This window comes from Delphinapterus leucas, chromosome X (genome assembly GCF_059928025.1).
Source record: "Delphinapterus leucas isolate spDelLeu-1000000601 "Yukka" chromosome X, BTC_Dleu_Yukka2, whole genome shotgun sequence".
In the NCBI taxonomy this organism is placed as follows: Eukaryota; Metazoa; Chordata; class Mammalia; order Artiodactyla; family Monodontidae; genus Delphinapterus; species Delphinapterus leucas.
This window is the reverse complement of record NC_143150.1, coordinates 1,826,753-1,854,711: the sequence shown is the minus strand read 5'-3', so window position 1 is coordinate 1,854,711 and position 27,959 is coordinate 1,826,753. Positions and strand designations below refer to the sequence as shown.

At 46.4% G+C, this 27,959-nt stretch overlaps 1 protein-coding gene across 1 annotated transcript; it reads left to right on the top strand.

The window, feature by feature from the left end:
* TKTL1 (transketolase like 1) lies at positions 1–27,937 on the top strand. The gene is made up of 13 exons (XM_022565919.2): positions 1–134; positions 4,812–4,929; positions 8,491–8,588; positions 10,241–10,432; positions 10,514–10,641; positions 11,863–12,056; positions 15,154–15,315; positions 19,327–19,483; positions 21,030–21,160; positions 22,857–22,940; positions 25,200–25,299; positions 25,429–25,548; positions 26,829–27,937. The coding sequence occupies exons 1-13, from the start codon at positions 1–3 to the stop codon at positions 26,999–27,001; spliced, it is 1,791 nt and encodes a 596-aa protein (XP_022421627.2). The 3' UTR covers positions 27,002–27,937.
* Positions 27,938–27,959: the final 22 nt, after the last annotated feature.

The following is a 27,959-nucleotide window of genomic DNA, read 5'->3' as shown; positions in this document are numbered from 1 at the left end:
ATGGCTGAACAGGAGGCGAGCGGAACGATGGCGGAAGAAGCCAAGATTGACGAGGACATCTTGCAGGTGCTGCAAGACATGGCCAATCGCCTGCGCCTCCACGCCATCAGGACCCTCTGTGCCTCAGGCTTTCGGTAAGGCGCCGTGGTCGAAGCTCCGGTCGTTGAGCGGCCGGCCCTGCGGCGACGACCGGGGAGAGGGTTGAACGGAGCCGTCGGGGGCGGGGTGGGCTTCGTTATTTAGTGGCCCCATTTCAGGCCCTCAGGGCTTGGCAGCCACCCGCAGACTCGTGGCCGCCGCTGGCCACGTACTCAGGTAGCCGCCCCTCACTGGCCCGCGGCCGGCCGACAGTGGCGGCCCAGGGCCTCCGGCCTCTCCTGCTAGCGGAAAGAAGCCGGGACGCGGGCCGGCTGGCGGAGCGCCTGCGTCCGACCGGCTAGAGTGGGAGCGGGAGCGGCCCGGCGTTTTCCGTGTAAGTGGTTGTCCTCGACGCCAGGGTCCCGACCCAGGACGTGGAGTTCCAGGAAATAAAGCCTAAAAGAAAGTAATAGGCGAGTAGGAATCGGAGCAAAAGGGGACTGTTGGTTCTGCTGGTATTTTGTCGAGGATGTTTGCGTCAGTATTCGTGAGATGTTAGCCGTTAGCTTTCCCCGAAGGTATTTGTCTGCCTTTAGTATGGAGGCAGTTCTGGCCCCAGAGTGAGTTTCAGTGTGTTCCCGTCAGTTTTTTGGGGAAAGTTGGAGGCGGATTGAGGATTCACCAGTGAGGCCATCAGGTTCAAAGTTTTTTTTTTTGTCACGGAGCTTTTCGACTACTGATTCAATCTCCTTATTGTAGGTTTATTCAGATTTTCTATTTCTAAAAATTTCTTCTAGGTTAACTGATTTATTGGCGTACAATTGTTCACAGTCCTTTATAGTCCTTTTTATGTCTGTAGAATCGGTGGTTATATCCTTACTTTCATTCCTGAAATGTAATTAGTAATTTCAAATCGGATTTAGTAAATTCAGTAATTTTCTGTTTTTTCCTTACTTTAGCTAAAGGCTTTTGTTTTTGTTTTTGTTTTGGCTGCGTTGGGTCTTCGTTGCCGCGCGTGAGGGCTTTGCGGCGAGCGGGGGCGCGGGGGGGCTATTCTTCGTTGTGGTGCGCAGGGCTCTCGTTGCGGAGCACGGGCTCTAGGCGCACGGGCCTCAGTACTTGTGGTTCACGGGCTCTAGAGTGCAGGCTCAGTAGCTGTGGCGCATGGGCTTAGCTGCTCCGCGGCATGTGGGATCTTCCCAGACCAGGGCTCGAACCTGTGTCCTCTGCATTAGCAGGCGGATTCTTAACCACTGCGCCACCAGGGAAGCCCAAGGCTTATTAATTTTGTTAATCTTTTCAAAGAACCAGCTTTTGTTTTGGTTCATTTTCTACATTGCTTTCCTAGTCTTTTATTTCTGCAATAATATTTATTACGTTTTCCATTCTGGTAGCTTTGGGTTTAGTTCTGCTTTTCCTAGTTACTAAGTTGTGAAGTTAGGTTTTCTTCTTTGAGATCGTTCTTTTTTTTAAGTTTTATTTACTTATTCATTTATTTATTTTGACCGCGCTGTGCAGATTGCGGGATCTTAGGTCCCCGACCAAGGATCGAACCTGTGTCCACGGCAGTGAAAGCGCCGAGTCCAAACCACTGGACCACCAGGGAATTCCCAGAGATCGTTCTTTTTTAATGCAAACATTTACAGCTATAAACTTATCTCTTGTCACTGCTTTTGCCACATCCCATAAATTTTGGTGTCTTATGTTTTCTTCTTCATTTGTCTCAATACTTTCCAACTCTCTTGAAGTTTCTTTGACCCATTGTTCGTTTAAGTGCGTTGTGGGGGAAGGTTGTTTTCTTTTTTAATCGAAGTGTAGTCGACTCTTACATTAGTGTCGCGTGTACAATATAGTGATTTAATGCTTTTATGTATTATACCCCATTTAAAGTTATTATAAGAGTGTGTTGTTTAATTCCCACAAATGTGTGAATTTTACCATTTTCTTTCTATTATTGACTTCTAACTTCACCCTGTCCTGGTCAGATAAAATAGTTTGTGTGATATCTTTTTTAAGTTTTCTTCTCCAGCCTGTGCTATAACTTTAAAAAGGCAATGTCAATGAGTTTAAGACCTGCATGGTTTTGGATTTTTTTTTTTTTTTACATTTTCATTTTGCTCCCTTCACCTTCAAAATTAATAACAGTTTGCATTTTCTCAAGAGATCTGTAACAGCTTTTAAATCCAAATTATCCACTTGGGATACTTGCAAAGGCGAGAGGTTTAACTCTCCATTTTCTGTATTGTGAAACTTGAAAGGGGAGATTATTAATACACATGAGCTGGGCTTAAAATGTTACTCTTCTGACTTTTGGGGTGTGGCAGGGCTCTAGGGAGTTGGTTTTGTCCTCTGCCCTGCCACCTCCTCCCCTTATTAATTAATGGCAGACTGCCTGGACTCCCATGCAGGCTGCTTTCTAAGAGCAGCAGTTTCTTCATTCTGTAAGGGCCTCAGGTTACACCACAATGAGAAACTTCTCAGTCTGACCATTCACTTCCTAAAAGAAATTCGTTTTAGGAAGTAGAATGCGTTTTCTTTGTTGGATTTTTTAAAATTTTCTTTCCCAGTTTTATTGAGATGTAATTGAGCACACAGCACTATCTAAGGTATACAGCATAATGATTTGACTTACATATATTGTAAAATGATAAATACAGTAAGTTTATTTATTACCCATCATCTCATAGATACCAAAAAATGGAAAAATGTTTTTTCCCTGTAATGAGAATTCTTAGGATCTACTGTTAACAACTTTCAAATATATCATACAGAAGTGTTAATTATAGTCATTTTGTTATATATTACATCCCAAGTATTTATTTTTAAAATTTATTTACTTACTTGTGGAGTTTTGTGGGTTTGTCTGTTTGTTTTGGCTGTGTTGGGTCTTCGTTGCTGCACGCTGGCTTTCTCTAGTTGCGGTGAGCGGGGGCTTTATTGCAGTGTGCAGGCTTCTCATTGTTGTGGCTTCTCTTGTTGCAGAGCACGGGCTCTAGAGCACAGGCTCAGTAGTTGTGGCTCATGGGCTTAGTTGTTCAGCGGCATGTGGAATCTTCCTGGACCAGGGCTCGAATCCGTGTCCCCTGCATTGGCAGGCGGATTCTTAACCACTGCGCCACCAGGGAAGCCCTGTATTTAATTATTTTATATCTGGAAGTTTGTAACTTTCGACACCTCCATCCAGTTCCTCCTCCCCTCAACCCCCACCTTTGGTAACCACAAATCTGGTGATCTCTTTTTCTATGAGTTTGGGTTTGGGGTTTTTTTTAGATTCCACAGTGTAATAATACAGTATTTCTTTTTCTGTGAGTTACTTCATCTAGCATAATGTTCTCAAGGCCCATCCATGTTGTCATAAATGGCAGAATTTCCTTTTTGTGCCTGAATTATGTTCCATTATATATCTGTACCACATCTCCTTTGTCCATTCATCTATCAGACACTTCAGTTGTTTCCATAGCTTGGCTATTGTAAATAGTGCTGCTGTGAACGTAGGGGTGCAGATATCTCTTCCACATAGTGTTTTCATTTTCTTCAGATATACTCCCAGTAGTGGAATTGCTGGATCATATGGTGGTTTGTTTGTTTGTTTGTTTTAAGATCCTCCATATTGTTTTCCATAGTGGCTCCTCTAATTTACATTCCCACCAACAGTGCACAAGGGTTCTCTTTTCTCCACATCTTTGCCAGATTTGTTAACTCATCTTTTTGATGACAGCCGTTCTGATAGGTGTGAGGGGATATCTCATTGTGGTTTTGACTTGCAATTTCCCTGATGATCAGTGATGTTGAGCACCTTTTCATGTGCCTGTTGTATGTGTTCTTTGGGAAAATGCCTATTCAGATCCTTTGACCATTTTTAAGAGGACTTTTTGTTGTTTTGTTACGGAATTGTGTGAGTTGTTTATATATTTTCCATATAAACACATTATCAGATATGTGATTTGCAAATACTTTCTCCTATTCAGTAGGTTGCTTTTACATTTTGTTGATGGTTTCCTTTGCCATGAAGAGTTTTGTTCAGTCCCACTTGGTTTTTGTTTGTTTGTTGTTTTTGTTGCTTTTGCTTTTAGTGTCTGATTCAAAGCATCCTCGTGAAGACTCAGGTCAAGTAGCGCAGTGCCTATGTTTTTCTTCTAGGAGTTTTATGGTTTTTGGTCTTACCTTTAAGTTTTAATCCATTTCAAGTTAATTTCTGTGAGTGGTATAAGATAGGTGTCCAGTTTCATTTTTTTACATGTGAATATCCAATTTTTCCTGTATCAGTTGTTGAAGAGACTGTTTTTTCTGCATTGAGTATTCTTGGCTCCCTCATCAAAAATTAGTTGACCACATACGTGTGGGTTTATTTCTGCTTTGTGAAATTTCTGATTAAGGATATCACAGATGAATTCATACAAGTGAAATGACACTCAAATGCTTACAGAGTCACCAGGCGAACTTCCCCAAGTATGCCGGTGCTCCACTGATAGAAAGGGGCTGGTCTGTGAGGTCTTGCTCCCTACGGGGAGAGGAGTTGTGAGGTTCCAGGGCCTCAAAGCATCCTTAAAAGCTGTGAACTTGGTGGGCAGTGGCCCAGCATCCCTTTCCCTTGGCTGGATTCTTTCAGGCTGGGAGAAATGACTGCTGCTTCCAGTTTGAGGAGACCATGTGCTGAAAGGCCTCCTCATGCACTGTGTGTGTCCCTGGTGAGTCACTTGCCTGTGAGAAACGACCTGTGCCATGTCTTTCAGCCACCCCACATTGTGCAGCAGTGCATCTGAGATCATGTCCGTGCTGTTGTTCTACATCATGAGGTATAAACTCACGGACCTGGAGAACCCGAACAACGACAGATTCGTCCTCTCCAAGGTAAGCTGGCATAGGAACCCATGCTCAGACACGTGGTTCCTGAACTCATTTTAAAAGCCACCATGTGGCAACAAGACCTGAAATGGCCTCTGTTTATCCTTTTGGTGCTTCTCTCTTTGCCTCATGTCTTCATCTGTTCAGGCTGGTATAATAAAACACCAGAGACTGGGTGGCTTATGAACAATAGAAATTTATTTCTCACAGTTCTGGAGGTTAGAAGTCTAAGATCAAGGCGCCAGCATGGTCATGTTCTGGTGAGGGCCCTGTTCCTGGTGGCAGACTTCTCACTATATCCTCGTGTGATGTAAGGAGAAATGGTCTCTCTTTTATAAGGGCATTAACCCCACTCTTCAGGGTTCTGCCCTCATGACCTAATCACTAACCAAAGACCGCTACCTCCTAATACTATCACCTTGGGCATTAGGTTTTCAACATAATGGATTCTGGGGAGGGGGCACAAACATTCAGACCATGGCACCTCATAAAGATCTAAAAGGTGTTCTAGTGAGGGCTGCGTGGTGGGAAGGAAGACTTGCGGCAGCTGGCAGTCCTTCTTTTCCTTTGATGGTGCCTCACTTTACCCCACTAAAGCCCCCCTTGTCAGGGTCGTGCTGCTCCGATCCTCTGCCACCTGGGTAGAGGAGGGCCACATGAGTGAATCCAACTTGTTGAGCTCGAGGAGCGTTGAGCTTGATTTGGAGGGATGTCCCTCCTGTCCATCAGCTTTCTCTTCCATTTCTCTGCATATCTGACCTGATACCAATAAGGAGTTTCTCATTAGGCTATAGTATGAGATACCTCATGACATTGGGGGACAGGAAAGAAAAGAAATATTAAAAGCAAGGTCGATCTAGAAGAACAAGCAGCTCTTTTGATGCTGTCTGAAAGTTTGCTGTGTTCTGAGCAAAGCATTTAAAGCTCAACTGGTAGAATGACATGTGCAAATAGAAACCCCAGATCTGGGCAGCGGGAAGTAAAGACAGAGGCAGAGTATAGGCAGAATACCTGGAGCCGTAGTTGTGATCCTTGTCTTGGTGTCTAAAACATAATCTCAAATGAGGTTTGGCAAAGGATAAATAAAACGTGTGTGTAGAGGAAGAGAGATGAAGCAAACGAAGTCCATTAGTAATAGTCGACGAATTTAGGTAAAGAGTATGTGGAACTTCATTGTACTATTTGTACAACTTTTCTGTAAGCTTGAATTTCCTTCATCATAAAAACTGAATAACTATAGGTGTACAAACAAAGTATGGGTGTTTAGAGCTTTACTTTAAAAAAAGGGAAAGATGTGGGAATTCCCTGGTGGCCCCTCACTGCTGTGGCCTCTCCCATTGCAGAGCACAGGCTCTGGACGCGCAGGCTCACCATCCATGGCTCACGGGCCCAGCCGCTCTGCGGCATGTGGGATCTTCCCGGACCGGGGCACAAACCCGTATCCCCTGCATCGGCAGGCGGACTCCCAACCACTCCGCCACCAGGGAAGCCCATAAATTTAGTTTTTTAAAAAAAGAAAACACTCAGGAGCATAGTCCATCTTGGCTCTGGTTGGGAATGGAGTAAATGGATTTGCTAGAGGCCGAGAAGCCAGGGTCTCCATAATCTGTGCTCCCGGGGCAGGAGTGTCTATGTAGACAGCTGCATGAGGAGGCCGCTGGCTAAAGCCTGGCCATGGCACTGACTGAGGTGCTCATGATCTCTCCGTCCACCACCCAGGCCTTAGTTTGTGTTTTATCAGCTCTTTTGTTTTCTTTAGCCAAGGAGGCCTGGGAAGTAACCAAAAAGGCTTCTTGTAAATTTGTTCTTGAAGCATACTTTGTGTCAGAACAAAGATGAGAAGTACCACCTGGAAGAGAAAGCTTTCTTTCCTGGGTGCCTTCAGCAGCTTGTGTGCATCTTTATTATTGGCCCCTCAGTTGTGAGTGTCCCCCCCACAGCGAAATGATTCTTGGGAAAGGAAAGGGAACCCATGTTGGTGTGCTTCCACCATACCAGACATCATGTTGATGCCCCATCAATCTTCTCAATTAACCCTACAGCCTCTTGCTTCCTGAACGGGGCTTTCCTCACCATCATACCCAGAGAGCAAAGCCTTATGGAAGTGGGCTTACTTGTCCCCCGCGTTAAAGCTGGGGGGAAGTGGAGTTGGTCTGAGTGTAGAGCACAGGCTCGCTCCAAGGGCACATAAGGCACCTGGGAGCCAGAGCTTGTTACAGGAGTAAACTAGGAGCTGTAGGGAGAAAGACTAAGCTAGCGACGTTGTCAAGAGAGACTTCAGTGGGACAGTTCTTGGGGCTAGAGATGCAAAACAGGAATCTGTGAGGGCACAAAGCACGTAGAGAAAGTTAAGGAAGGTCAGGAGCCCCAGGAAGAGCAGAACAGTAGGGTGGAGCAAAACAGGAGAGGGATCTGAGACGAACAAGTCCCATCCGCTCATCGTGGTAGTGAGAGCACAGACCAGCCTCTGAATGGAGGAAGGGGGCAGACAAGAAACAAACCCAGAAATAGCATGTCAGGTGGGGCTGAGTATCCTAGATCCAAGGGAAGTGGAGGGCAGGTACTAGGTGAAAGAGATGGTCCAGGAAAGCCTTGGTGTTGACATTTGAGCAGAGACTTGGAGGGTGTGAGGGAGTAAGCTGTGCCCTTATTTAGGCACAAGCACTGAGCACTCAGCAGAGAGGGAGCCACACCTGCTAAAGCCCTGAGGCAGGCATGTGCGTGGCGTGTTCAAAGGACAGCCAGGAGGCCAGGCACCCAGAGCAGTGGGAGGTGATGGGGGTCTGGAGTGAACAGGCCACTGCAAGAACTTGAGCTCTACTTGACGTTAGATGACAAGACCTTGGACAGTTCTCCGCAGCAATTGAGGGGCGGACTTCGGTTTTATCGTGCCCCGCCTGGTGGCTGTGTTGAGAACGACTGTGGAGGGAAGCAGGGAGGCCACTGCTCTGACAGAGGCAAGAGATGTTTGTGGCCAGGCCAAGATGGTGGCAGCGGAAGTGTTGAATAAGTTTGATATCTCTTCAGAAGCTTGGGAGTGAGTGAGGCCTTAGTGCAGCAGACCTTTGGCATTGGCACCACCTTGTGGCCCTCATAGGGCCACATTCTCTCCATGGGACAGTGATAGCCTGTGCGTACAAGCAGGTCAGTGGGGATAAATGGAGCGGTGGTAGAAAGTGATTTATTTCTAGCATAACCTCCTACATCACCACTTCTCAAATCTCAGTTGACTTGAGTTTTACAAACCAGGGAAATTGAAATCTTCTTCAGTGTTTCTAGTTTCTATTTAAGAGTCCATATTCTCCAAAAACATTGAATATCTGGTCTGTATACAACTAGATAAAAGGTCTTGTGGAAATGGCAAGACCTGTGCTTATGTTTTTTCTCTGCTTTGCTCTTGGGCTCTGTTTAGGCTGCTGTGTGCAGAAGCTTCCCACTTCTATGTTGTCAGAGCTCCAGTTGCCCTCACCAGCTGGATTACCTGTGACTCTGTTGTCTTTGTGACGTTGATCTGACACTTTGGGGTGCATGAGGGTGTGTAGATTCATTTGGTCCCTTCTCTTACAGAGACTGTCATTTGTTAATGTGGCAACTGGATGGCTGGGGCAAGGACTGGGGATCGCGTGTGGGATGGCATATACTGGCAGGTACTTTGACAAGGCCAGGTAAGGCGCTTACCCAGAAACCACTTAACTGTTCCCACCCCCCGACCCCCTCCCCCAGCACTTTGGCTTTATTCATCGCTTATTAGTTTGGGAAGACAGTGATTGTGTTAAAAGTTCAGGTTACCAAGTACTCAAGGAGTAAAAAGAAATCATATTTCATGATGCTGTTCTAGCATCTCCTTTTGGGTCCTAAGTGCTGCCTGCAGTATAGAAATCAGTTCATTAGGGACTTCCCTGGTGGTCCAGTGGGTAAGACGCCGCACTCCCAATGCAGGGGGCCCAGGTTCGATCCCTGTTCAGAGAACTAGATCCCACATGCATGCCGCAAGTAAGAATCCCGCATGCTGCAACTATGAGCCCACATGCCACAACTGTAGGATCCCACATGCTGCAACTAAGACCCAGCACAGCCAAAATAAATAAATAAATATTTTAAAAAAGAAAGAAAACAGTTTATTAGGATTCAAGTCTACGTTTTTTTTAAACATTTATTTATTGCTTGTTTGTTTATTTAGCTAGCTGCGCTGGGTCTTAGTTGCGGCATGCAAGATCTTTAGTTGCAGTATGCAAGGTCTTAGTTGCAGCACTGTGGGATCTAGTTCCCTGACCAGGGATTGAACCCGAGCCCCCTGCATTGGGAGCATGGAGTCTTAGCCATTGGAGCACCAGGGAAGTCCTAGGATTCAAGTTTTTACTAAGAGATACATCTTCCTGTTTCCCATATCTCAGTGAGGTTCACTATAGAGTGAACAGATGGTGTATTTGCCTTTCCATTGGGGACCCCTACATGTTAATCAAAGGTCTCTTTTTCTGGAATGGTCCACCTTCCTGAAGACAGGCAGATCCATGCCTTTCTTGCAGGGGTGTGTGCCCAGGTGCTGCTGATGTAGGAGCAGCAAGATGGGGGATCCTGGGGGGCTCAGGGTTGGCCATGATGGTGTGCATGTTCTACTCCCATGGTTCACCCAGCGTGCCTGAGTCTGCAGCCCCTCAGTCCCAGGTTCCAGCCCAGATGGCCCCTCTGAAGGCACTTTGTTGTACTTCCTCCACAGTTGACCTTTTGCATCTCTCACTGTTGCCTCTGTTAGTCCCTATCCTGTGGTTAATCACTATTTTTATACTTCATTTATAGCATTTTGGGGGGGTCTGGGTTGTGTTTTAGTGGTTTAAACATTTCATGTTTCTGCTGCGGAGGAGTTTAATATTTATAACAGAACAAACGCTCCTGAGGTCGGATGTTTTGATTGTTATTATTTTATATAAATTTGTAAGATCAGAAATAGAAGGTAGCAGTGCTTAACATGGAGCTTATCAAGAAACCATATATGTAAACGTTTGGGCATTTAAGGGAGCTGCCTTCTCCCCATCCTCTCTTATTCGTTGGGCCCAGAGGAGTGGCAGAAGAATGTAGAAATTACTTTTACAGCTAGAATGAGAAGACTAGCCAAAGGTGCAGCCCATGTCGTGAGGCCCAAGCTTTGAAAGCTGCATTTCCTCAGCTGTGGAATTTGGGCAGCATTGACAAGGAAAATTGTCTTAGGTCTGAAGCAGCTGCTCCAGTCTCCTCCTTTGTTTCTCTCCATGAAATATATTTGCTTGAGCCGCCCAGAGGAGCCCCAGGCAGGGTCCTAACGTCTCTTGGCTTGCCCCAGCTACCGGGTGTTCTGCCTCATTGGAGATGGCGAGTCCTCGGAAGGCTCCGTCTGGGAGGCCATGGCCTTTGCTTCCCACTACAGTCTGGACAATCTCGTGGCCATCTTTGACGTGAATCACCTGTGCCACAGCGGCACCCAGCCCCTCGAGCACTGCGTAGACCTCTTTCAGAAGCGCTGTGAAGCCTTTGGGTAACTGTCCTGTTTTGTGGCACCTTCTTTCCGCCCCATCCCCCCTTCGCCTTCTAACCTGGCCCACTTCTCGGTTGACAGATGGAGTACTTTCGTGGTGGATGGCCGCGATGTGGAGGCACTGTGCCATGTGTTCCAGCAGGCGGCTCAAGTGAAGAGCAAGCCCACTGCTGTAGTTGCCAAGACCTTCAGGGGCCACGGCATGCCACGTAAGGAAGTGTTGCTTTCCTGCTTGTGGTTATCAAAAACCTGCCTAGCGTATGAGGTGGAGAGAGGCTTAGTCTAGCTGGGCAGACAGCTGACTTCATGCACGGTGATTATGCCTGTGACGTGCGCCCAGCGCTTTTGCTCTTTTTCATGCTTGTAGATAGCAGATCTGGTTAGGGCAAGGGGGAGGAAGCCCAGACCCCCAGCAAGCGAGCGCGAGGGAGTGGCTGAGAGGATAGTCTGTCAGTTAGAGGACCAGCAGGGAGCCATCTCCACGGGAGTGCAGAGCCAGAGGGGGGCTGAGCGTGAGCAAATACGTAAACATGAGTGTATGTGCCTGCGAGCGCCCTAGCCTGTTCCCATGCTACCTGGGAGGACACACAGGCCACTAGTAAAGCAGCGCCTCTGGGAAAGGTAACTGTGGAACTGAGGGTCGGGGAAGGGAGGGGGTTTTGAAAGTCTTCTTGCAGATTTCAAAGTGGACATCTGAAGTTGTTCATCTCAAGTATAAATAGTTGCAGTAGGTGTGATTCCTGGTGTGTTTCTAGTGTTGACATTTTAGAATAAAACTCTTCTATGACTCCTTCTCAAAATACAGTCTTATTCTGGTACCCCCGTTCAGTAAATGATGACTGGACCAGTTTGCTCCTGGAAGAAACCTGGGTATTGTCCTTGCCTCCACCTCTCCCTTATGTGCCCCCTACACACATACCCAGTCTGTCATCGATTCTGATTGATTCTGCTCCTGATGTACGTCTCAAGTCTGTTTGCTCCTCTCCATCTCTCTTGCCCAGGCCCAGTCATCTCTCCCTAACCGCAGTCTCCCCAAGCCAGCCCCCACATGACTGCTGTGGTGACCCTTCTACAACATGGATCTGATCAGTCACCATCCCCCTTCCAAACCCGTCAGTGGTTTCCCATCTTGTTTGAGTATAAGAACTCAAACTCCTTATACCCATAGGATCCTCCATGGTCTGCTCTGCCTGTCCAGCCTCATCTCCCTCTCTCCCCTCCATTCACCAGCACATGGGCCAGTGGCCCCCTCAGGAGCCTCTCGGCCTTTGTCAAGGCTGTCTCCTGCGGCTGTAGTACTATTTCAGGCCCCCTGTGCCAGGTTTTTACTCTGTGGCTGACATCTTCTCCATCTGGATGTCTTTCAGATGACCAAACAGGAGCTCGTTAGATACTTAGGGAATGAACGTGTTTTATCCATTGGGTTGCAGGTGTTGAGGATGCAGAACACTGGCATGAAAGGCCAATGCCAAAAGAAAGGGTGGAAACAATCATCAAGCTAATTGAGAGCCAGATACAGACCAAGAAGAAGCTTAACCCAAAACCCCCTGTTGAAGACTCGCCTCAACTCAACATCACAGATATAGAAATGACCTCTCCACCTGCTTACAATGTTGGTGACATGGTAGGCAAACTGCTTTTTTCTCTGCTTTTCCTAATACAGAGGACTCTGTTTACTCTGATCTCCAGGAATGAATAAATTGTTAGGTGACGTGATATTTAACTAAAGATTATAAGCAACAAATATGGATTTACCTTCTCCTTTACTGTTTCTGATATTTATTCTTTGATTTCAAACTTAACTCAGGTCTGAATTTTCTTACCAGTCAGTCGCTGCTTATTTGTGTCCATTGCTATGCAACTTTTGCTTGCTTCTGTGTCTTCTCAAAGGATGGGGGCCTGGCTGGATTGATCTGTTGGGCTTATTCCCTGGATTACACAAGGAAACACGTCAATTCACCAAAGACCAGTTCTTCAGAAAGGAAACAAATTAGGCACGAAACCCTGAACATAAAGCCTTTCTGCTTTTTGTTACCACTTTTGTATTCAAAGTATGCAGGGTCTTCACAACCTAAGGAAATAAGGTGGCGAGCCTGGGAGGAAGGAAATATTTATTTATTTGGGGACATTTTGAGTGTTACTTACGTTTTCTTAGCCTGGTAATATGGGTGTAAAATAAATGAATTGACTATTTGAGAAATTAGAAAACAAATTTAAAAGCAGAAGAATGCTATTAATAAGGGAAAAGTACATATAAACAGAGGCTACTTTGGTAATATGTGTTAACACTTTAGCTGTTCATACCCTTCAAACTAGCAGTGCAACTCACAGGAATTTATCCTACAGAAACACCTGTGCAAGTGTGCAGAATAGAATGAATGTCAATTGCAGCATTGATTATGATGAGGTGTTTATGTCTGTAAGGTAGGTGGGATTATGGAAACTTTTCATTTTTTGGAAGCTTTTCATATTTTACTAATAGGAAAAATTAAGGAAACAGGCCAGTTCGTAAAAAGTTAATGAATTAAAGAACAAGAAGTCACATTAATACACAAATCAAAGAGTTGGCTCTTTGAATTACTTATACAGTAGACAAACTATTATCTAGCCTACTTAAAGAGATGAAAATCATAAATGAATAAAATTAGTCACTAGAGGAGACAACCACAGATGCAGAAAACAGAATTTTGAGAAAACTATGCTAATTGGTATGAAAACCTGTAAAAAAAAATGGACCTCTTTTAGGAATACATAAAATACCAAAATTGACTAAAAAGACACAAAACACTTAAGTAGATCAACAGCCATAGAAAAATTTGAGAAAACTGTCCAAGAGTTATATACCTCCAAAGTGCCAGGCTCACTAAGTTGCAAGAGTGACTTAATTTTAACCTTCAAGGAATAGGTGAATTCCTAGGCTATTCCAAACCTTCTTGAATATGGAAAAAGACATTTATGAAGCCAAAATGTTATAATGCTATCCCAAAGGAAAAAACTACAGGCCAACCTCACTTATGAATATTGATGTAAAAATTCTAAATAAAATGTTCGCCGGTCTCAACTCAGTACCTTAAAGAAGTATATGAATCAGTGAAGTTCAAATTAGTAATGCATATCATTCACCAGTATTAGGAGGGGGGAAATTATGATCATTAACAATAAAAGACTCAGTCCTGACAATGAAAAGGCAAGCCTTTTTGCAGGTGGTAGACTTGTATGCCTGGAAAGCCCAAGAGAATCGACAGAAAATGGTTAGAAACAAGAGGAGTCCAGAAAGAGAGCTTGTAGCAAAACTAATATACAAAGATTGATTCTTATATTAATAAAATGGAGAGGTTATCCCTTTTACAGTGGCAGTAAAAACTAAAATAACTAAAAATAAACTTAAGTATATAAGGTCTATGTTAAGATACTTATAAAACTATAGCCCTAAAAGAAGCTCACATGCCTTGTATGCATGAGATGCTCACCAAGTATTTGTGAGTAGACCATTGCCAAAAGTATGCTACACAAACCTGTCATTTCCCTTACCTCTGGGGAGAGGAACTGGGAGAGTGGGAGGAAGATGGCCTTTTCACTCGATATTCTTTCATAACTTGACTTTTGTACTCATCTACATGAATTGCCTGTTTTAAAAAATATTTTTAAGAGTGTTTAGATGAATGAACAAAGACAAATAAATGAGGAGGCAAACCTTGTTTTTTAAATAACAACTTTATTGAGATAATAAAGATATATAAAGCTATAGATTTCTATATAATCTACCCATTTGAAATGTACAATTCAGTGGTTTTTAGCATACTGACAGAGTTGTGCAACCATCACCACACTCAATCTTACAACATTTCCGTCATCTGGAAGAGAAACCCTATACCCATTAGCAGTTACTCTCCATTCCCACCCAACCCCTAGTAACTGCTAATCTACTTTCTGTGTCTGTGGATTTGCCTATTCCAGACATTTCATGTAAATGGGATCATATAATATGCGAAGTTTTGAGTCTGGCTTATTTCACTTAGCACTGTGTTCTCGAGGTTCATCCATGTGGTGGCGGTACTCCGTTTTATGGGTATATCATATGTTTTATTTATCCATTCATCTGTTGCTGGACATTTGGGTTGTTTCTACCTTTTGGCTATTGTGAATAATGCTGCAATGAACATTTGTGTACAACCTTTCGTATAGATGTGTTTTTCTCTTGGGTATATACCTAGGAGTAGAATTGCTGGGTCGTAGTAATTCTGTTTAACTCTTTGAGGAAATGCCAAACCTTGTTTTTTTTAATAGAAAAACTCAATATTGTAAGGATGTCAGTTCTCCCCTAAATTAATCCATAGGTTGAGTCCAATCTCAAACAATATCCTAATGGAATTGTTTATTATTTGTATTATGTTTCTAAAGTTCTACATTTTAATATTTACAGTGAGTATCATCAGTTTTATAGTTAAACACTCACAGAGGCATTTGCATTTTGGGAAATTTAAATTTTTAAATCAACTATAGGAATGGGACAGAAGAATAAATTTATTTGGGGGAAATTGATACCCAGTGAGCCAAGTATGGATTTAAGATTGGCTAGCAGTCCTTTTTTATTACCCTAAAGGAGATTATTGGTGAATCGCAAATTTCCTTTCTTCATTAAGGTAGATGACAATTTATAATTCTACCAATTCACCTTCCTTCTAAACCCATTCTAAGAAACTCTGCTGTTTAACTTCCAGATAGCTACTCGGAAAGCATGTGGTCTGGCCCTGGCTAAGCTGGGCCGTGCAAATGACAGAGTCGTTGTGCTGGACGGTGACAGCAAGAACTCCACCTTCTCTGACATATTCAAGAAGGAACACCCTGAGCACTTCATTGAGTGTTCTTCTGAGCAAAACATGGTATGTATGCTGGGAACATCCATCTGGAGCCTTCTCATTGACAAACAGTGGCCCACCAGACATAGGAGGCCTGTGCTGTGTTACAGTTTTTCTTTCCACTTATAAAAGCAAAGGAAATGGAGGAAAAAAGTGTCGGGAGAAACAAGTACAGAGCAGCCAGGCAGAGTCTGAGGGGTGACTTCCAGGACTGCAGGGAGGGGCTCCAGCCATCTGCCCTCAGGTCTCCAGGCCTAAAGCATGCACAGCTCCCTGGTAGCTCTAGGTGACCCCACTCTTCCTGCCCTGCCCATCCCACAACCAGGCAATCCTACAACATTCCAGAGGCCAATAGAGTCAACATTCCAGAGGCCACTAGAGTGAAAGCTACAAGGGACTGTGGTTTTTCTCTCCACCTTGTTGCATGGGGCCTAATATATCCTAGATATTCAAATGTTGCCCTAATTGCAGCCTCAAGAATGTCAGTAGTGCTGTGGCCTTAGGTAGAGCTGTTCTGCTTATCTGTGCTTCAGTCTCTTCCCAGGATGACGTTAATGCAGGAGTCTCTTATGCATGCACATATCCGCACACACTCCCCTCAAGAGAGAGAAAGGAGTTTGTGCAAGTAAACGCCTTGACTTGTAAAGCTCTGTGCCAGTGCAGAGGCCAGCGCACATGTACCTTCACATCGTAGAGGCCAAAAACAGCACTGGCCAGAAATCTGTGGGCCAGCAGGCCTTACGTGACCACCAGAGATATTGTATTTGGAACAAGTAGTATTTACAAATATTTTTAATTAGTTGCCAGCTTTTTTTTTTTGCCTGTACCATGTGGCGTGTGGGGTCTTAGTTCCCCGACCAGGGATCAAACCCGCGCCCCCTGCGTTGGAAACACGGAGTCTTAACCACTGGACCGCCGGGGAAGTCCCAGCTGCCAGCTTTTAAAAGTCAGGAAATTTTATATGGAATCCAAATTTCTGGATTCTCTTGAAGATTGGGAAGATCTGGCAACATTGGAACGACATTCCTTCCTGCCTGCCACCAGTTAGCTGGAGCCAAGCAGGGGCCCCATTTAGATGGGGGTCCACAGCCAGCTCACCATGTCCCTGCATCCTGCTGGCCCGCTCATTTGTTCACGGTGCTTCCCTGGCCCTGTCAGTGTTGGAATTTAAGCCCCCCCTGTTCAGTAAAGTAGGTCATTGCAACTGTAAGAATATGTACATTTTTCTGTGGGTCTCATTAAGCTAAGCTGTTTCCATTTTGAATGGAAAAAAATACAATTCATAATTTTCTGAATTGAGCCACCTATCAAAAAGCTTGCTTCCTAACTCATTGATTCTTTCAATCAGCAACTGAAAAAAATGAATAAAGAAGCAGCCAGCAAGTGGGTAGTATCCAGTGCTACCGAGTGAAACTGGTGACTACAGTGATAGCATGACTAGGGCCAGTCAGGAGCAAGGTCTCAGAGGACGTGACATTTAAGCTGGGACTTAAGTGACAAGGAGTCAGTCATGCCTAGATCTTGGGGGGACGGTATTCCCAGCAGAGGGCCCAGATAGCTCTGTGGCATGCCCAAATCTGAGCTGTTTAGGGAGCAGAAAGAAAGGCCGGTGTGGAGAATAGCTTGTTGGGGGAAGTGGGGGAGGTGACAGGAGATGGCGACTTGGACCAGGACAGTAGCTGTGGGGTTGGAGAGAAGCAGACTCATCCAGAATCAGCTTTGACAGGAGAGTCGGCAGGATGCCATGGGGTAGGTGTCAGGGCAGGAACCAAGGCTGGCACTAGGGCATAGGCCAGAGCACTTGGGAACAGAGCAGTGTCGCTTCCTGAGATGGACAAGACTGGGGGAGGAATGGGTTTTGGGAACACAGCTCTCTTTGGGCCCTGGGGTGGGGGGGGTCAGGGTACCTGTTAGAATGGGGATGGGGGTGCCAGGTAGGTTAGAGGATAGATCATTTATCTCCAAATGTGTTTGCTTTCCAAACTGCTGAATGTGTTTCTCTAGACTAGATATTTTTCTGCCTAGCTTTAAGTTAACATCTAAATTTTTCATCACAGATTTAAGTAGATGCAAAGGATATAATTTCCCGTATATTGAAATTTGTGACACTTTAATACTCAAATCATCCAATTACATGAAGGCTCTCTTTGTCAGAAATTAAATCCGTTTTTCTACTTGAATTCTTATTTCCGTTCTGCTTCCCCAAATATATTTATGCAGGAAAGCCTTTTATTGACAGCTCTTTTCTGCAATAAAAATATGCATATACACTGATAGTTTTTAAAATTTTTCCTATGTCCATAGGCCTTGGAGCATTACAATTTTTTTTCTTCTGGATTGAGCTACAGTTATAATTATTAGCTTGTGTAGCATTGGTTAAGTACACTTAAAGCTAGAATGTGGCAAGTTTCAGAACAAAATCTATTCGTATTTTAATGATGTAAGTGCAAAGAAATGTTGTTTACATAAGTAAGGTGATGGGAAGGGAAAGAGTTTTGTTGTGGCAACATCATTCAATTCATTTGAATTCCTTCCCAGTTATAAGCCAAAAATCACACAGTGATCTTTCATGTAAAGTTGTCGGTGCAAAATTATTTGTAAAGGGTTGACAGTTGCATTAGGTTCTCTTTCAGTTTTGTTAAAAGAATTGGAAAACCCCTGACTTAAAAAAGAATTTGTTATCCAACCTTTTGAGCTCTGTAGTTTCTCAAGGCTGCTATGATTATTTCGAATTGTCCTTTCTGTTTTGATCTGGAGCTCTTACACTCCAGGATGTTGCCCGACTGAAGGACCCGATGTGGGTGAGAGAGCGCCTTTTGGCAGTCAGTGACTGGGAGGCGATTATCAGGGAGACAGCGGGAAGCAGGCCCTGGGCCCTTTTGCTGGCGGACAGACGTGGGAGCCAAGGATCTTTATGTTGAGACCAGCCACAGCCATGTTTCCCTTGGACGGTCTTTGTTTACCCCCAAGATGTTCATCTTCTAGTTTGAAACCTGCCAGGGTATGTGAGCCTGGCGTTCCAGGGGAGGTGAAGAATAGAGAGAGAGAGGGGTGGTTAGCATCAAGCACATCAGAGTGACACGATGGGACCATATGCTGGTTCCCCGTGGAGGGCACAGATGAGGAGGAGTGTGGCCCGAGCCCCAGGACTCAGTCTAGGTGCCCCGCCCAGCAGAACCGGCCTGGGCAGGAGAAGCAGTGTTCAGTGAGACGGGTGGTCTGTAGTGCTGGAGGCTCCCGAGAGGTCAGATATGATGCAGACAGGGTCAGGTGACCTCTGCATTTGGCAGCTTCTGGGTCCCTCACAGGGAATGGCAGCCTAGATGAAGGGAAACGGGCAGAAAGTGGGAAATGAGGAAGGGTACGAAGTTTCCTGTGAAGGAGAACATAGACGAAGGGCAGCACCTGGAGCGGGAGGACAAGGTGAAAGTGAGGGGGGAAGATGGAAGATACTAGCACACACTTCAGTGATCAGAGAGGGAGAAACTGAGGAAACATGGGAGGGAAGGGAATAATTGCACGGTCAGAGGTGCCATTGAGAAAGCAGGAGAAGGATGAGGTTCTGCAGGGTGGGCAAGTGGGGGCCTCAAGTAGGTACTGGTCTGTCCCGTCTCCTAATGACACGGTGGGGACGTGGGGATGGGATAGGAGAGCCTCCGTTGTTCACCTCTCTGCCCCCGGAAGTGCCCCGGGGAAGCATGCGAAGGGGCAGGGAGAGAGGGGACAGAAGGTAGGGGAAGAGACTAGGAAGGAGACCCACGGGGACTGCAGGGCGGCCTTGAGTGTCCCGAGCTTCCACATCTTGGATTTGAAGGAGCAGGGTTAGCACTGCAGTTCCTCTCTTTTCTGGCAGCATTCAGGGGACACCGTGGATTTGCCAGGTTTGGGTTTTTCCCAGGTAGGTGCCTGGGGGAGGGGTGGCAAGGTGAGAGGGTGCAGAGTAGAGATTTCCCTGAGATCCCCACACTCTGTGCTGGGGAACGGAAGGGGCAGTGGGGTCCGGGAGTGTTCTGATTCACCTTCTTTGTGTTGCAGGTGAGCGTGGCACTGGGATGCGCCACCCGTGGTCGGATGGTTACTTTTCTTTGCACCTTCGCTGCCTTTTTGACCCGAGCATTTGATCAGATCCGGATGGGAGCCATCTCTCGAACCAGCATCAACCTTATTGGGTCCCACTGCGGGGTATCCATAGGTATGAGTCCTCAATGCCGTCACCTTAATCGCCTTCCTCCTTTACAGAGAAAGATTAGCCTGTAAGAGATTGAACTGCCGGCGTACTTAAGGTTCCATAATGTTCGGTTATCATAACCTCCTTTTTGAAAAAAGCCATGTCATGTTCTAAAAGTTCCAGACACTCTGGGTAACTTTTCAGCTGATCCCTTGGTATTACTGAAAAGTGCCCATTTTTTCTGTCACCAAGAAATAATTATCTGTCCTGAGTGCCTCTTCTTTGTCAAACCACATACTAGGTAGGGATTGGGTCACCCTGGCATCACCGAATTGTTTACTGCTCTCTGGTTGCCTTAGTCTAAGTGGGGACGAGCAGCATGGGCACAGCAAAGCAAGGAGCACAGCCCGCCAGGGCTCTGCTGGCCCGAGCAGCCTGCTTGGACAGAATGGGAAACCTTGAGGCACCCAACACATGGGCATTAACCGTGGATGGGCTACATGGAAACTGTGGGAAACACGGGAGCCAGGAGGAGGACCGAGGTGTGTGTTAGCAGTGGATAGAAAATCGGGCGAATCTGTGAGAACCTGAAGAAAGATTTCAACATTGCTGACAGGAGGAGTCTCAGACTGCAAGAACAGCAAAACCCCAGTCCCCAGGGGTTTCTTGCCTGGGAAACATCCGGGAGTCGTGTCCGTGGATGACAGAAATGGGGAGTCTAGAAAGATGGGGCACCTGACATTCCTGTGGCAGGGCAGGTCAAGGTAGATGTGACAGCTTACACTTGCTGCCAAATGCTGGAGGGAAGAGCTGGAAGTACATGTTTGGGTGTCGTCTTGGGGACTTCCTGGGAGAGCAGGACTGGCTAAGAAGTCTCTGGATGGGCCAGATGCAGGGGAAGAGAGCAAGGAGAGAGGAGGTCTGGGCTGTCTGCCTGGGGCTGGGTGAGGAGTAAGTTTTCAACTCAGCTAAGTGGAGAAGTGGCTGTAGGTCCAGCCCAGAGGAGCTGGGGCTCTGAGGAGAGACAGCAGTCCCAGGCCAGGCAGTGTACACGGTGACAGTTCCCTTCCTAGCTGGAAGAGCTAGGCCACCCTGGTGTACATTGGGCTTTCTCTTTCCACAGAGTTTCTTTCCCCCACACACGAAGGCCCCCTGAGTTCCAGCAGCACCCCGAGGGCACCCCAAAGGTTATGTTCTGTAATGCTCAGCTACTTTGAAGGCCATGAGAAATGAATGAGACCATTTGAGTCTGAAAACTTTAGTCTCTTGATGGAGAAGGTAGAAGAGCAGAGAAGAAATGACAGTGTCTGAGGGGGCCCTCCTAGGGAGAAGAGAACAGGGCCAGAGGCCTGGTGCTCAGGGAGGAGTGTTGGGTCACTTAGGGCAGCAGCCCAGCGAGGCTTGGGGCCAAGAAGAGGCCTATGCCATGTTGCTAGCAATGTCAGTGAGGAGCCTCATGTGGAGTGTGGCAGTGACGTGTGCTGCGATGGTGGCCACCATGCCAGCACACTTGCTTGACTGACAGAGAGCAGGCTCATCTTTTTGTTGGGCTATGGCTTTGCTTTCTCAGGGGAAGACAGCCCCTCCCAGATGGCCCTGGAGGATCTGGCCATGTTCCGAACGGTTCCGAACTGCACTATTTTCTATCCAAGCGATGCCATCTCAACGGAGCATGCTGTGTTCCTGGCGGCCAATACCAAGGTATTTTTAAGGGGACACTGGTGCAGACAGAAAATGTTTCTGGGCTCTGATGCTAGTTTGGTACTGATGGTTTGATTTTTTTCTCAGCATAAAGAAGATAGATATTCGTTATAGGAAATTTGGTTGTAGGATTCCTTTTAAAAGTAGAACCACTGCCCCAAAAAAGGGTGATGAACCACGAAGAACATGAATACATTCACATTGTAAAAAACAGTGCAGAAGAATTTCGAACCCCTGATGACCTGTATCGGGTGGGACTTGGGTCAAGAAGGAGGGAGTGCTCTGGGGCTCTGAGACAGGGAGCCCTTGGCAGGGCCACGGAAGTGGGCTCCAGCGACAAGCCATCATGTGCTGGCCTTAGACACAGCCCGTGCAGCTGCCACCTCGTGATATCAGAAAACTGGACAGTTGCCAGTGGGAGGCCACTGTAGACAAACCCTGGGGTTCCCAGCCCTATCCCACCCTCAGAAACAGCTTAGATGGGTACAAGTCTGGCTTCTGCCCTGCCTGCCCCTCCTGAAGTCTCACCCAAGGGCATCAGATGGACACAACCTAACTCCTGTCCAGAACCCAGCTGCAGCAGAGGCTACGGGACAGAATCTTTATCTTTCTAACCACTCTAGCTAGCGGTCGCCAGACTCACCTCACCCTGCAGCCCTGCACACACCCATGCCCCTGCACAGGCAACCCTGGGCACAGTTGGGGTGGGTTGTGCAAGTTCCGTTCCAAGCATTTCCAACGTGTTAGAGACATGAGTTTCTTTGACTTTTTTCCTTTAAACGTAAGTGGCCTCACACATAGTTCTGGATTTTTCTACTTGCTATATCACAGACATTGTTTTATGTCCTTGCATGTACAGTGCAATCTTGTGTGCTGCAGGATCTTATTTGTGGGAAGTTCAAAAGAGACAAAGCTGTGGTGACGGAAATCAGAATAGAGGTTGCTTCTTGGGTGGGGAGAGTGACGGGAGAGAGGCATGAGGGAACTTTCTGGACAGGTGCAAATGCTATCCAGACTCAGGAGATGGTTACACGGTGTATAACTTATCAGAATTCAGGGCATGCTCCACTTAAGTCAATTGTACCTCATAAAAATACACCGAATAGAACTAGTTCATAACATGTAAATGAACAAAAGGAATCAGTGTTCCTAAATTCATATATTGGTTTATCATGTATGATTTAAATATGTATGTAAATTAACAAATACTCTAGACATTTGAGTATTCATTTACATTCCTGTTTATATGTTCAAGGTGATAAAAAACGTATTTACATCTTTTTGTTGGAGAAATAGTCATTTTAGATTCTGGTGTCTAAGGTACTTCTGAGGATGGAGCATTAGAAGCTGTTGGGACAAAAGTTGTTTCCCATGTGTTGTAGGCTTTCTGTTCAAGGTGAGTCAGTGCTCCTGCCCCACGTTTATGTTCTGTGGAGACACAACACATCGATTTGTATTTGAGAAAGCTTTCCTACATGGGTGAGCTAGCACAGTGTGGAGGGCTCGCCACAGGGCACCCCAGCAGGGCCCTTCGTAGTAACCTGACCCCGTGACAGCTGGCCCTCACTCCAAAAGGCGCATTTTGTTTTTAGTACAAAGAATTGTTAGGTCCTCCTCCACTTCTTTTTGAGGTTTATTAGTTGGAAATTTAGTTTGATTTTCTAAACTGTGGCTCTGGTGTTCATTTACACCGTAGGGGATGTGCTACATTCGGATCAGTCGGCCAGAAACTGCAGTTATTTACACCCCAGATGAAATCTTTGAGATTGGACGGGCCAAGGTAAGGCCTTAAGTTCTCCAGCGTCTTCCAGTATCAGTTCATGTGGAGAGCACTGTTGTTGAAGCCAGCGCTAGAGACATCCACAGTTAACGCTTCATTCTTTCTTTGCACTAGTTTAAAAAAAATTCATGACCTTTGCCTGCTTTTCTTCAGGAAGGAACATTCTGCCAGTATCAGCCTGAACTGAACTTTTCTCCTTTCTGAAAGGAGTCTCTTTGTTGAGCCCTTAAAGATAAGCTGGTAACAACTTGTTGCTTTGCTGTACCTTATCACAGCCTCAAGCTAAACAAAATAATAGAACCCATTTCAGATGAATAGTATATCTGTTAGGTTCTGGTTTTGCAGGTCCAAGGCCAGGAATATAACAAACAAATATGAACCATCTTGCCTCTGGCCATTGTGTGACACTGAGGTTGTTTTTTCACACGGATTGTGGCCTCGCCCCCAGGCCTGCTGATAAAGGCTGGCATTGCAAGGTGCCTCCTATCTCCTGTATCCTTGAGAAAGCCCTAGAAGCACAGATTGTTAGCAACCAGCCATGTTTTGTAGTTGAGGGCCAGAGAAGGTGTTCAGGAAGACCAGGATTCAAGCCCCCACGGCAACCTGGCGTCTGTGTGCCTGCCTGTCGGAGCTGTGCGTGCAGAAAACCAGCAGCGTCTGTGGAGAAAATAAGTGATTGCCCACCACCTAGAGAGCAGTGCTTACAGACATTTGGGCGCGTTTTCTTCCTGGCTTTTTCTATATACACGTATATATATGTGTATATCTTAGTTGAGATCATACTGCATAGGAAAGTTTTCTGTCCTGTCTTTATCTTATAAGCCTTTTAGAACATCATTAATACTCTCCTTAAGTATGTGAAAGACTGATAGCCACTCTTGAAGAGTAATAGGTGACTTCCAACTTGATTGCTAAGGGCTAGGCTGCTCCAGAATTCACAGCGGCTAGTGCTCAGAATGAGTGAATGAGCGCTGGATGGCTTTAGTGCCACAGTAGAGCAGGTATACCCAGAGCAGTCAATAGTCCCCCATAGCTCCATTCTGCTGAATGGAAAAGCTGTACTATTCACTTCAGTGTGAACTACACGTTCACACTATTGTTCCCTGACTCCCATGTTTTACTCAAAGCCATATGTTTGCCTCCAGGGGCGGTGGGGAGTGTGTCTTGGTGATAGTCATATGGTTTTCAAAGCTTTCTCATATCTCTCTTCTTTTTTTTCCCCCCCTGATGTTTGTCCTGTCCTGACAAAATGAAGTAACTTCCTGATGTGAGTTAATACGTGTGTGATAATATGCATGCCATGGATAATTCAAGGGCTGGGTTTGCAAAGGGGGACGTAGGTGTGTGTATGTATATGTGTATATGTATGTATCTATACATGTATATATGTGTGTGTGTGTGTGTGTGTGTAAAAACGCTAGAACATTCTCGAAGAATGGGGATAGGTGGTTTGAAGCCCTGAATATCTGTAGTCAGCAGTGGTTCTTAAGCTACAGCAAAAGCTGTACAGAGGAATGCAATGCAGACTTCCAGATGCCTTTGGTTGGGTGACTTTGGAGGAAACAAAACGATGAAAAAAAGAGCAGAGAACCCTGTGTGCTTACAGAATAGCGAGTGGTTGGGAGCATGGGCTTTGAAGGCAGATGGGCCTGGCTGCTGGTCTCAGCCCTGCCCTGGGCGAGTTCCTCCTGCTCTGAGATTTGCTTTCCACAGCCACAGGCTTCACAGGGCACCTCAAAAATGCCTCCAAATGGTCCCCATTAGCATGTTCATGATCGGAGTCCATTCTGTGTGAGTGCCCCAGCAAGATGTTCAAGCAGTCCAGAGGTGGTGCCTTTTCAGACCCCTTGGTGGGTGTGAGTCCATGCTCTGGAGCAGATGGGCTGTACAACTCGCTTCCGGCCTTCAGCCTTTCACATCCCAGTTGGAAATCCACCTGCTTTGCTAAAGGGTCATTTTGCATACATATTGTAAAAGAACTTAGTAATTTGGCATCTTGAATCCTGAGGAAAAGTAGGTGAATTTGTTAAACAAACACGAAGTGGGGCTTATTTAAAAGAATATGTCCTTGTTGGTCAGTGTGCTGACTCGGCCTTTTTTTTTTTTTTTTTTTTTTTTTGACTCGGCCTTTTTTATGGTGAGCTATTAAGGAGTGAAATTGGTAGGCTCAGGAGAGCGCTGTAGCAGAGGGTCCTCCACTTTGAGACACGCTCTGTGTGTAGTAAGCACAGCATTTTTGTTTTGTGGGTGCAACACCAGGTCGTCCGCAACAGTGTCAACGACAGGCTCACAGTTGTCGGAGCTGGAGTGACTTTGCATGAAGCCTTAGCAGCCGCCGATGATCTTTTTAAACAAGAAGGTCAGTTGGTTGTTGCTGAATGCTGAAGTTCAAGCTGGGAGTGGTAGGACTCGGGCTGCCTGTGTGCCCCAATCTGTCTTTTATTCTGAGTCTGCTTCATACACCAAGCTGGTTCTCTCTGTTCTCCAGATATTTCTATCCGCGTCATCGACCTGTTTACTGTTAAACCCCTGGATGCAGCCACCATCATCTCCAACGCAAAAGCCACAGGTGGCCAGATTATCACAGTGGAGGATCACTCTTCAGAAGGTGTGTGCAGGCCTTGGGGACCACTTTGAAAGTCTGCTTTGGTGCAGCGTGTTTTTGTTTTCCTTGACCAGAGGTGTGCCATGATCGTGGGCAGCACCTCCAGCCAACCACTCACCCAGCAACCTGTATTACTCGCTCTTTGCGACGGTCTGGGTATAGGATCTCTTGCCCGCCTACACTGGCTGGCAAGGATGGGGCCCTGCCCATCCTCGTTTGCATGTGCTCAGCACAGTGTGCGGTGCCTGGTCCCCGGGGAGCTGGTTCAGTGGCAGTGCAGAGGAGTGTCTAACTTGGCATTGTGAGGGGAGGCGTCATAAGAAGCTTCACAGTTGCTCTTGAGTATTGAATGATTAATAGTTTGCCCCCCACAAAAAAATGGCAATGGTGCCTTGCAAGCAGAGAACCCAGCAAACGCAGGAAAAGTGTGGCCAGGGAGAGGGGGCTGGGCAGTGTTTGGCTAGGGAAGGTCAGGTGGGGCAGAGGAGGGAGTGGGGAGCTTCATGTGTTTGCGTGTCAGGGGCCCCAAGAACACCCCCGTGACTTGCAGGAAAGCACTCCAGTGCCACCCCGGCTGAGGTTGATGACAGGGACAGGGCACGCGCCAGCACCCCCAAGGACAGAAGACGCGGGTCGGGGGTGGAGAACCCCACACCTTCGGCTTCCCCTCTCCCTCCCATGAGGGGCCAGCCGAGCGCTCTCCCTTCTCCGGCAGTGACAGATGCCTCCCTGGAGACCCAGGGAGCCCACTCGAGACTCAGCGCCCCAGGTTTCATTGAGGGCTGGTTGCTGCCCGGCACGTGCCAAACTTCCCGATTCCCAGAGGAAAGCAGGTGCGCCCCCTAAACGACCCTGTGGTGCCAGAGTCCAGGCACAGGGACCACCCTTATCAGTAGGGAAAGTGTCTTGTTGATGCAGGGCACTCGCACCAGCCCACTGCCCGGGCACCACCCCGGGGCCAGCCTTGCAAGCCGGCCCTTCCGAAGCCGGCATCCAGTTCGTAGGTTCCTGACAGCTTTGAGAATCTGAGTTCCACAGACGCCTGCATCCATGGAGCCCCAGTGGAAAGAGCCCCTGCCATAAGTGAGGCTGGGAGCAATTTGGAGACTTGCACTTTTGAACGAGAATGCTTCTGGTCAGTCAGGGGATGGTTGTTTATGAATCAACGGCCAGTGAAAGATATTTTTCCCTGGGAACCACAAATTCAAAGTCCTCTATGTGATGGGGTTTTAAGGCTGACTAGCTGTTTCCAGAGCAGAGCCTAATGTCCCTTGCTTCTCCAGGTGGCATCGGGGAGGCTGTTTGTGCAGCAGTATCCATGGTGCCTGATATCCTGGTCCATCAGCTGGCAGTGCCAGGAGCACCTCGGAGCGAAAAGCCGAATGAGCCGCTCAGTATGTTTGGAATCAGTGCCAGACAAATCATAGTGGCTGTGAAGTGTGTTTTAATGAATTAGAATAGCTGTTGGCTTTGGTCAGGTAAAGACTGGCCTCTTTACCTTTCATTTATGCTTATTGCCAAACCATTACTTAAATCTATATTGTCGTGCTTTATTCTTTTCAAAAGCAAAGCCAGTTAAGTACTTTCCTGTTAAGCCATAACTACGTATACAAGAGTGACTTATCATAGATACGGTTATAAGTGACAGAATAGCTAACAAAACAGCCACCTAATAAATTTTCTGACGAGACTACAGATAACTGGGCTGGGGACCAACATAAGGCAACAGTTTCTTCAGTGTGTGTCATGAGTAAAGAAAATGCGAATTGAGTTGTAGCCCACAGTTGCCCAGGTTTGGCAGCACTGTACACCACGCCGTGCACTGCTGTCCCAGTTCAGTTCGCCGGCTGCCATCCTACCTGTGGCCTCCCAGGTACTGTGTGGCTGCAGTTGCCCTAGAATTTCCTCTGGGGTTTGCCTTCATCTCCCCTGTTCCGTGAGGAGGCTGTGGGGCAGCAGGGAAAGCTCCTAGTATGTCCTGTGCTGCTTGCAGCGACGGTTCTGTGAAGAGAGGACACAACCCGTTCTAGTCCCCACACTGCAGTCTCCTGGGACGTCTCAGAAATGTCTCATTTGCCTAGTGACCAAACCAAACTGTTACCTCAGTTGTACTCGTCTGCTAAGCATGCTAGTTAAAGTTAATGTTAATGAAGCAATTACAAACCGGCTGCCTGCTTTATTGCATTTTTGCCTTGTATGTGTAATTTGGTTTCTCCTTGATGAAATCCTAAATGAGGAAGGAGCTGTTATCTAAACCAGCAGAGAGCCATGTCCCCTAACAAGCCCTGGAAATGGTACTGGGCAGGAGATGCACCACTAGAGGACAGTATACAGCCTGAAAAGCCAGCCCAGAGCTGACTCCTTAATTTCGCTCTGAGCATGTAAGCCATGTGGCTGGAATACAAGAAGAAAAT

What these genes read in the sequence shown, in the direction of transcription:
- TKTL1 (XM_022565919.2), top strand. Translation starts at nt 1, where the DNA reads ATGGCTGAACAGGAGGCGAGCGGAACGATGGCGGAAGAAGCCAAGATT. An exon ending in GTTCTTCTGAGCAAAACATG is followed by an intron (nt 15,316 to 19,326) that starts GTATGTATGCTG and finishes TTTGTGTTGCAG; the next exon opens with GTGAGCGTGGCACTGGGATG. An exon ending in TCCTGGCGGCCAATACCAAG is followed by an intron (nt 21,161 to 22,856) that starts GTATTTTTAAGG and finishes TTTACACCGTAG; the next exon opens with GGGATGTGCTACATTCGGAT.